Source organism: Acartia tonsa, chromosome 9 (assembly GCF_053477335.1).
Source record: "Acartia tonsa isolate MP-2025a chromosome 9, ASM5347733v1, whole genome shotgun sequence".
Taxonomy (NCBI): Eukaryota; Metazoa; Arthropoda; class Copepoda; order Calanoida; family Acartiidae; genus Acartia; species Acartia tonsa.
Window position 1 is genome coordinate 26,565,826 of NC_137268.1, and position 10,967 is coordinate 26,576,792.

The 10,967-nt window shown below is 32.4% G+C and overlaps 1 protein-coding gene across 1 annotated transcript in view; it reads right to left on the minus strand.

Annotated features, from left to right (window-relative positions):
* The window catches only part of LOC145328646 (uncharacterized), a 48,353-nt gene extending 38,691 nt beyond the window's left edge, over positions 1 to 9,662 (minus strand). The window contains exons 1-9 of the mRNA XM_080172415.1: positions 9,579 to 9,662; positions 5,292 to 5,672; positions 4,499 to 4,699; positions 3,719 to 3,853; positions 3,489 to 3,559; positions 2,538 to 2,604; positions 2,077 to 2,152; positions 1,573 to 1,616; positions 54 to 150 (exon numbers count right to left, since the gene is read on the minus strand). Coding sequence (XP_080028541.1) covers positions 54 to 150; positions 1,573 to 1,616; positions 2,077 to 2,152; positions 2,538 to 2,604; positions 3,489 to 3,559; positions 3,719 to 3,853; positions 4,499 to 4,699; positions 5,292 to 5,672; positions 9,579 to 9,643 — 1,137 coding nt within the window. The 5' untranslated portion in view covers positions 9,644 to 9,662. The remainder of the gene's footprint in view (positions 1 to 53; positions 151 to 1,572; positions 1,617 to 2,076; positions 2,153 to 2,537; positions 2,605 to 3,488; positions 3,560 to 3,718; positions 3,854 to 4,498; positions 4,700 to 5,291; positions 5,673 to 9,578) is intronic.
* Positions 9,663 to 10,967: the final 1,305 nt, after the last annotated feature.

Sequence of the window (10,967 nt, forward strand, 5' to 3'; positions counted from 1 at the left end):
AAAGTATATTACGAGATGATTAAACTAAAAGGAGCCTTTTTCTGGATGTTTACCTGTTTTATCCTTCTTTTTAGCCTGCAACGTTTGCTGGCTTCATTGTTTCTCATTCGCATTCGTTGGTAGTAATTCACACTCTTCTCAACCAAGCCCCTGAATATATATTTTGTTACTAGACTGTTAAACTGACACTAATAAATAATGGTTATTTGTCACATCGTATTAGAGGCAGCTTTTCGCAGATATTGAAATGAAAAATTATAAAATTAAAATCAGTTTTGATTGCCCCGAGAGGCCGAAGCCCTGGGCTGTATTAATTTCATCCCTATGATTATTCCATTATTTGTGGAAAATAATCTGTAATACGATACTATCATGCTATACATCATGATTTTAAGTATGGCTGGGAACCGGTTCTAATCCAGCCGATATTAATCGTTTGCTATGCCAACACCTACTGGAAAGAGAATCATAAAATATATTCAAATAAAAAAAAATGAAAATTTTATAACGGCTTTATCTATGTTTTATCAGTTTGACTTTAGTAATGTGTTTAATATTTAAAACGACTTTAATATATCAATTCAGTTATTTTTTCAATATCAATTTACTTTGACATATGTGTATAAAGTCAGGGGTTTTAAGGGATAAGACAATTTGAATGATAAATTTATATACAACCCAAATTAGGATAAACAAAATTACCCCTAAGATTACCCCTAATTAATATCTTATAAATGTCTTCATACTTTTGAAGCCAAAGAATTTTCTTAAATCTCTGGGGACTAGTATAATTTACAGTCTAATGTCCACTTCTTCCTTGGTGTAAAATAGCTAGACGATAATAAATTCTAAATTATTCGACATTAAAGTTTAATTCTTATAAAATCTAGAATAAGCTTGAAAAGTCTAGATTTTTAGATATAGAAAATAATTAAAAATAAGAAATTTTTGTTAATTGTAAACACTTATGTATGTATATAAAAAAAATTCAGGAAAATGTAGAAGATAAATATGAAGGAGAAAGAGCTGAGTTAAAGATTAATCATTCTCCTCAGATAATTAAAATATGCATTAGGTATAGAAAACACACTTTGGCCATCCCGCAACATAATAGTTGAAAACCACCACAGGACCAGAATCGATATTCCCTGAAGAGTAGAGCTAAATCGGTTAACAAGATCTTAAGCTTCAGAAACTGTCATAAATCTACTTTGTATTATAGATGATAACCAAGACTGTTAAAGCTTTTATGTAGGGTCCAAAGGTGTTTAGGGGTCTTACTTGGCCTAAATTCAAACTTAGTGCAGATAGGTTTTGACCGTCGCGTCTGTCTGTCTGAAGCGTTTAAGGTTCCGTGATTAGTATTTTTATTTTCAGTTTAACGTTACATTTTTATCCAAACTGTTACCTACTTATAAATAATATCTCGGGGGCAAGGTGACGCTACGGGCACATCCAAGCTGGTGATTTTTGTTAACTTTGAATGCTGCGCTACTTATAGACATAACTGTTCTTTGATACAGACACACATACAAACATCCAGGTACTTTGCATATAGGGAGACTGGTATACCTTTGATAAGTTTTAGAGTAAGCAATTCTACCACTTGAAGAACCCTAAAAAAAATCACTTGTTAACTAACTTAGCCCTAAAAGATAAATCGGACCCTATTAGATCATGAATGGGTGGAAACGTCCAACACTTCAAGCATAGCTCCTATTAAAGTTACAGGTCTAAAAATATCTATATGGCTTCCTTTGTTCATATTTTCAGATTTAAAAATTGTTATGCCTTCTTTTGCTTTCTTAACCCCTTTATTTAGCATCCGTAGTTTTAACTTAACTTGGGTAAAGAAATTGAACGAAAAATTAGTACATAAGAAAAAATGATAAACAAAATTAACCCTTCTGTAAATTAAAATCATTAGGTAATGATTGAAAAGTTAGGACAGGAGTTTAGAATCAAAGAACCAATTTAAAAACAAATAAGATACACCAATAAAACTTGGGACCTCCGTGTAAATTACAGTCCACTGACCCCTCCCTCCCTGTATCTATTTAACTTGAACTATTTTACCTGAGAGCAGTTATCAAAATCATCCTGTGAAAAACTGATGGAATCGTCATCCATCATTTCACCCTCTATCTCCTCGCCTTCGTTGGACAAATTCAAGTTGATACATTTGGTTGAAAAGTTTGAACACTGCTAGTTTAACAAGCCATTCTAGATGTACTAAAATTACCAACAGTTTTTAGATAAACGAATGAGAAAACGTCTTTTAAAGAACTTTGGGTACTAATATAATTTGAAATTATAGATGATGTTTTAAATATACAAAACACCGAGTTTTACGGAAAATCTGCTTATGTCCGGTGGCCCTTTTTAATAAGGGGGAAAGGAAAATAAAAAATAATCTTTGAACTTTTTGTTTAATATACCTAGGTAAATAAGAGACGGACAAGACATACCAAAATATTTGAAAAACTTGACGAGTAGCTTTACTACAATTAAGGTTTGTCCGGTTGAATTATCCTGTTCCTTCAACGTCCATGGTCATGTGGAAGAGTGGTTGACTCCCGTCATGTTCGTCTTCATCATACTTGTCTAAATATAATTCAGTAATTGAAATTCAAATGGTTGAAATCGGTACTAGACTACAAGTCTAATTTCAGTCCTTTAGGTATTTTTGAATTTTTATAAAGTGAAGCTTTTCTAAAATTAGGGTCGTTCCGTCCGTCCGTAAGTCACGGACAGTTAGCTCTTATAGTCTAAACAGGTTTGAATTGTCGTATTGATTGCAACTTTGCATGGTGATTCCTGAAGTAATTTAGAAAGCGTAGCAACTCTGTAATCGTTACCAGAATGTCCGTACATCCATTTTAAACATGTTGATTTTTAACTTTTATAACAACTAAGTTTTGTGAGATAAACATAAAATTATCCGATTGTTCTGATTTTTTGGAATACTGATTCTTATAACAACAAATCACAATATTATAAGAGAGGCATCTCTATAATCCAGTCCTAAAAACAACAACCTGTATTCAAGCAGTTTATTAAATAAATTACTTGCAATTTGTTTCGACTTTAATACATTTTATGTTCTGATTATTCCTTTCTGGCACTCTACAAGTGTTAATGTTCGTTTGTCCTACCGTTTCAAAGCTTCGCTTTTAATGATGTTGTCATCTTTGTCTTTAATATTCTGGGTGTTTAGGTTTTTTACCCAAAATAGCTCATCATTCTACCCACTGTTGAGCAATATCTAATGAGACAAGGAGACTTAATTAATAATATTAACTTGGATTTTGATATAGTCAAAGTCATGTATCGCATAGCATCGTATAATAAACAGCTTTCCGCGGATATAAAAATGTAGAAAATTGGATATAATACGATGCTGTACATGATTTTTCAGTATTGCTGAGAACCGGTTCTAATCCACCGGATATTAATCGGTTTCAAAGCGATACTGAAAACTAATTTACCAGAATTATTTTGTTCTTCCTGTTGGCCCGCCAACATCAGAAGGCTTTCAACAGCGTTAGCAGCGTCCAAACTGTTTAATTCGCACATTTCATCAAAGTTACCTAGCATGGCAAATATTTCTTTTTGTATTAAACAAAGCGTTCTCGTGTATGGGGATATAATTGCATGTGGTCGCCGATTGTTGAAATTTAAACGATTTCAATAACAATAAAATTTGAAATGTGCATTCCTTGCAGCCCTGTTGGACGCCGGAGCTTGAGGTGCTGTCGATGACAACTTGGTCATCAAGGTCGATGACAGGGTTACTGGCTGATTGCTGGACAAGGACATGGAGGTCAGGGGTTCAGATATTGACGTCGTCAGTCTAGTGGTGCATAGAACACTGTAATTGAATGGGTAGGTAGCTATACAGAAGGGTATTTATTCAAAGAAAGAATCATTCAAAAAATTTCGCCTATTATAACTAAATATCAAAGTAACAAAAACTGCTTCAAAACTTTGAAGGCTTGAATTTAATCTTGATTAGGTTGTTGGTATAAACTTTCAATTCTAAATCTTACATCTTAATTTGAATGAACTGAACATCAATTTTTCGTCCATATATTATATCCCTAAAGATCCTTGATTGTTATTTGCTAATCTAAATGGATTGTTGTCGTGATAAAGGATATTTCCATAAAAGTGCTTTAACAAGTCGAGGAAATATACTTAAAGCATAAATTAAAAGAATTAATACCTAATGAATTTAATACCCATACTATTAGGTATAGTTCTATAATATAGAGCAGTAAGGTTGTATGTCAGTAGATTTATATTTAGATAACTACAAAACCGAATGAGTTCTTCATTCAAACGAGGCTTTACATATTGCCCGGGATGGTTTTAAGATTTTTAGTTTTAAGTCTTAGGTTGGTTTTAGGGTTTTCTTTTTTCCCCTGCGCCTAAATGGTAGGGGTTCAGCCACTAGCTTAACTATTAAATATTAATATAACAACTTTAGTTTCTATGCCTGGGAATCAATGTTGGAATGGAAGACTTTGCAGCTACACTGTTGCTTGAAACATCGGTCATAGCAATATTGGAAACAGTCATGGGGTTACCAGCAGCGGTCATGTGGTTACTGGCAGCGGTCATGGAGTTGTTAACTGCGGTCACTGCTGTTATGATTCTCGGTGTTAATGTTGGCATTGAGTTATTTGTTGAAAAAATCCTAGCACAGTGACATTTTTTATTTTAAATACAGTTGTGTTACTAAGTTTTTCTTGAAATTAATTCTTTTCTTATTTTCTTCTGATGGATATGTTTCCAGCGAGTTTTTCATATATTAAATACCTATACCTATTGAATTTTAAAAACTACATATTTCAACTGTTGTTAAACAATGACCGGTTTTCTTGAAATCCTGAGGTTAATCTATGAAAAAACCAAATGACAAAATGGTTTTAAAATTGTAAAATAGCTTAACTACAATATATTGGTAGGTACTTAAATATGAAGTGGGTAATATTATAATATGAAAATTATTTTTCTTTAAACTAACTTAATACCTACCTATTCAATTCCTTCTTATTTTCTTTCAGCAAAAAATAAAACATCGTAGATAAACAAATATTTTGCGAGTCTCATAAAGATGAAAGAAAAAACGTAGATAATATAATGCATTTATCCTCATGTTACAGTTATACACTAACTATTGCACAGATTGAGGGAAATTTTATCATGGTTTTGGGCTATTTTACTACCCTCCATAGCCTAGAATAAAGTGACGCTGACGCTAGTTGAAATAAAAAATATCACTTTGCCTTGGAGGAGCTTTGATAATGATCGGTGGTGGTGAACTTGTCAAATCCAGCCCAACCCTGGATGTAGATACAATTTTAGTGGTGGTTGAACCCACCATCCCAAAAGTTGCCAACGTAAACGGAACTTGGCTATCAGACAGGGTAGTGATTATTCTAGTGGATGCTGAACTCGAAACCTCTGCACCAGAATTAGGCCTTGTACCACAAGTACTGGAAGAATTAACAACACCCACAGGGTTTGAAGATCCAATTGACCCTGCAGGGCTGGAAACAACAAGAAGAGTGGACGAACTATTTGACCCTGCAGGGTTTTGGGAAGAGGCTGGTTGAGTTGTACTTGTGGAAAGAGTTGGGGAACCACCAGATTGACTCAAGGATCGTCTAAATTAATCAAAATAAATAAGACATATTTCACGGGTGGCCGGTGACATTCGACTGTGAATTTCACTGGTACCCAAATTTTTCTATAGTCAATCCCTCTAATTTAGGCTAAAAAACAATTTGTTCTTTTATAGATTAATCTTAATTTAATGGTGAAAGTTAGCAGTGTCAATGTCAATTTTTACCTTCCCCAGTCAACATTTTCATTTAAAATCATTGAATTTTCATCTGTTTTTCTTTCATCTATTCATTTAAAATCATTGCGCCAGAAAAATGACAGTCAGGGATTTTTCAGATTCAACTCCCTTCTAAAATGGCACCGTTTTCAATGATTATAGAAATGAATTTTAAATGACAGTTATTTTTGTGGAGACCTGACTTTTAAATGACAGTCATTTTTGTGGAGAAATGAAATTTACATGCCAGTTCATCATTTTATGGAAATAATATAAGATTTTAAAGTAGCATACTAGGACATGCCACATGTACCTAAGTAATGGCCAAAGATATTACTAACATAAGTATTGTGTTGTAGTAGTTAATGAATTTAGTCGTTTATATGATTCATTCAAATTGTAATTCAAATAAGATTTTTTTATTTTAAATGATTGTTAAAAAGTCATTACATGATCAAAAATATTTCCGTTATATTTTCTTATAACATAATAATTACTATATTTTAATTAAATTTATTTTTACTTAACGTTTTCCACTTTTAAAATTAAAATTTGAGACCTCTAGCGGGATTTTGTTTAACCATGTAATATAGAAAAGGCAGAAGGGCATGAATATTAAATGAAAGGCATTTAGATGAAAAAAGATGACAGGAATGTTTTTTTCATAAAAAAATGAAAATAAATGACCAGCATTTATTTTTCATCTCTTAATGATATGAAGATTCTTGGCATAATTTGGAAAAAGTCAAACATGAAAATTTAATGCCGGGTCATTTTCCGGAAAATTACAAAAATGAAAAATAAATGCTGGTCATTTACTTTTCATTTTTCAATGAAAAAAAACATTCCTGTCATCTCTCTAAATTTTAAATTGTCATTTCATTTTTTCGGAGAAATGCATGACGCATGTTTTTGACTGGGTCAGAAATGAGGAGAATAATATAGTGATAATTTATTCGGATCATGGAAAGAAAACAAAGTCATTCCTAATTAGGACAGAAGTCACTGAAAATTGGTCTAAGGAAGGCTACTTATGTCCTTCATCTAACAAAATCTAACTTAAGGGAGGTGACTTATGTCCTTTGTCTGACAAATTCTTACATTAGGAAGGCTGCTTATGTCCTTCAAGTTGCAAAACTTAGCTTTTCTGTCCTTCACATAGCAAAACCTCACAAAACATAGCATTTCTGTCATTCACATAGCAAATTCTTGCAAAACATAGCATTTATGTCCATCACATAGCAAATTCTTGCAAAACATAGCAAATTCTTGCAAAACATAGCAAATTCTTGCAAAACATAGCAAATTCTTGCAAAACATAGCAAATTCTTGCAAAACATAGCATTTATGTCCTTCACATAGCAAATTCTTGCAAAACATAGCAAATTCTTGCAAAACATAGCATTTATGTCCTTCACATAGCAAATTCTTGCAAAACATAGCAAATTCTTGCAAAACATAGCATTTATGTCCTTCACATAGCAAATTCTTGCAAAACATAGCAAATTCTTGCAAAACATAGCAAATTCTTGCAAAACATAGCATTTATGTCCTTCACATAGCAAATTCTTGCAAAACATAGCAAATTCTTGCAAAACATAGCAAATTCTTGCAAAACATAGCAAATTCTTGCAAAACATAGCATTTCTGTCCTTCACATAGCAAATTCTTGGAAAACTTAGCATTTCTGTCCTTAACATAGCATTTTGGTCCTTCACATAGCAAAATCTCACAAAACATAGGTTTTTCTGACCTTTTTCTACCAGGAGATCAGAACTAAATCAGAACACACATAACAAGAGTTTTACATAATTTAACTCTGCATAAATTATGATAATCCATTATTATTACCCCTCCCCCCCCCCTATTTAAAATTTACCCCTGCATAAATTATGATAATTCTTTATTATTACCCCTCCCCCCCCCCCTATTTAAAATTTACCCCTGCATAAATTATGATAATTTATGCTGAGTTAAATGTACTGTTTGAACTTCTATCTAACAGGATATGAGAACTTAATCAGAACACACATAACAAGAGTGTTTACATAGTACATTAAGATTAACAATTATTCAATTGGCCCCTTTCCAGTCCATCATATGACATGGGAAGGAGGTTGAGGAGCATTTTATGCAGCCTAAATTCTACTATGCTATGCCACTTTTCCTAAAAGGCGTCATAGCTGGCCTCTTTTGTGTCCATCATATGACATGGGAGGTGGTGCCATGTAGGAAAAGTGGCATTGCATTCTTGGGAATTTAGACTGCATAAAATGCTCCTCAACCTCCTTCCCATGTCATATGATGGACTGAAAAGGGGCCAGCTATGACGCCTTTTAGGCCCTAGAATGCAATGCCACTTTTCCTACATGGCACCATAGCTGGCCTCTTTTGTGTCACAACCTCCCAGTTCTCATATCCTGTTAGATAGAAGTTCAAACAGTACATTTAACTCAGCATAAATTATCATAATTTATGCAGGGGTAAATTTTAAATAGGGGGGGGGGAGGGGTAATGATAAAGAATTATCATAATTTATGCAGGGGTAAATTTTAAATAGGGGGGGGGGGAGGGGTAATAATAATGAATTATCATAATTTATGCAGAGTTAAATTATGTAAATTATGTTATGTGTGTTCTGATTTAGTTCTGATCTCCTGGTAGAAAAAGTTCAGAAAAACCTATGTTTTGTGAGATTTTGCTATGTGAAGGACCAAAATGCTATGTTAAGGACATAAATGCTAAGTTTTCCAAGAATTTGCTATGTTTTGCAAGAATTTGCTATGTGAAGGACATAAATGCTATATTTTGCAAGAATTTGCTATGTTTTGCAAGAATTTGCTATGTTTTGCAAGAATTTGCTATGTTTTGCAAGAATTTGCTATGTGAAGGACATAAATGCTATGTTTTGCAAGAATTTGCTATGTTTTGCAAGAATTTGCTATGTGAAGGACATAAATGCTATGTTTTGCAAGAATTTGCTATGATTTGCAAGAATTTGCTATGTTTTGCAAGAATTTGCTATGTGAAGGACATAAATGCTATGTTTTGCAAGAATTTGCTATGTTTTGCAAGAATTTGCTATGTGAAGGACATAAATGCTATGTTTTGCAAGAATTTGCTATGTTTTGCAAGAATTTGCTATGTGAAGGACATAAATGCTATGTTTTGCAAGAATTTGCTATGTTTTGCAAGAATTTGCTATGTGAAGGACATAAATGCTATGTTTTGCAAGAATTTGCTATGATTTGCAAGAATTTGCTATGTTTTGCAAGAATTTGCTATGTGAAGGACATAAATGCTATGTTTTGCAAGAATTTGCTATGTGAAGGACAGATAAACTATTTTATGCAAGATTTTGCTATGTGAAGGACCAAAAAGCTAGGTTTTGTGTGGTGAAGGGAGGCTACTTATGTCCTTTATCTTGCAAAATCTTTGTTAAGGGAGACAAGTTATGCCCTTCATCTAACAAATTCTCACATAAGGGAAGCTACTTATGTCCTTCCTAGGAAGGTGACTTCTGTCCTAATTAAGGAATGACTTTGTTTTCTTTCCATGATCCATTTATTCTTTTGTCATTTTAGATCCCTAGTTATATCAAACCTTACATCATTATATACCTACTTATATTTTGTAAAATTATTATAAAAATATGAAAAAATTTAAAAAACTTACATTACATAAATGATTACATCTTATACTAATTCATACTAATAAAAAAAAAAAATACCTTAAAAGCAAAGTTTTTATTGATTCCGGATGTGTGGATGCAGGAATCGAACCCGGGTCATCCATTTTTAGGGCCAAAAATAACCTGACATAAAAAAAAATAAATTTATATTACGCAACCTTTTTTTTAATTTCACCACATTTTTTACAATTTCACTATTTTTTATTTATTGCGAAAAATATGTTAATTTACTAATTAGGAAATATTACATAAGTATTGCCAAATTGGGCGTAGCAAAAAAAAGTTCATGATTTTTCCATTGTTTCGCAATCAATTTTTGTGGATTTGTTAGTCCGTCCGTCCGTTTTGTTGATTTTTTTAATTTTCAACGTGGTTGCCGAAATTCAAAATAATTTTTTCCTCGTGATTTTTTTCTTACACTGCACTGTAACTAAAAAAATTTTTGTTTGAAATTATAGGAGAAAATAAGTTAATAATATTTTTCTTAAATTTTAGTTGGCTGCGCTGCTTTGAGTGTTTATGCTATGTGGCAATCATAACACCCCTTTTTTGAAGCAACCTCCATCATTCACGCAATCTTTTGTGAAATATCCCACTCCCCTTGGTAACAAGGGCCCCATAGCTTATCAATTGAAAGTCGCATAAAAATAGCAAGATAATTTTTTTTTTAAAATTACCTATGTGCTAGAAAATTATCCCGATCTAAAGCAAAACACAAATCTATTAAGTTTGACAAAAATAAATTGTTGTTTAAAAAAGAAAATTAATTATTGCTATTATGATACGATGCCACTACTAACGTAAAAGTGAAACCTTTCCCCTTTTACTGAAAGAACTCCCCATTCTAGAAATTAAGTAAGGCAATATGGTGAAACTTCCTTCCACTTTTACTTCCCCATAACCCCTTCCTTCTCCAACAGTTACTAGAGTACGAGGGTAAGCTAGAATGGTGAAATCAAGTTTTCTTTAGGCATCGCAATTTTTTCGCTTTTCAATTTTGCTAAAAATGACGTAATTTATTATAACAAATATTAATTCTCTAAGCGCCAGATATGCAATTTCTATAATTAAAAAATGATAAAAAAAATTTATAAAAAAGGTACTCCCTTCTTATTCAATAATTTGGAAAAAATCCGGAAAATTTTGTAATTGGTGGATTTTTAAATTGAAGCTGCGTTTTTATTGGTCACTATTTTTATTTTTAAAAAGTTACTTTGTACTTTAAAGCTTAAAATGCACATTTCTAGCAAAATAAGTTAAAATCTTGTCTTGTATTAAAAAGGTCATTTTTTATAACAAATTAATTTTTAATTTGATGAACCTCATTTCCTTACGTAATAATTAGTTGAAGACGACTTTTAATTGTTATTGAGCGCATAAATGCCGCGTAACATTATGAGAGTATATTGTTATGCCAAGTTGAAGTAA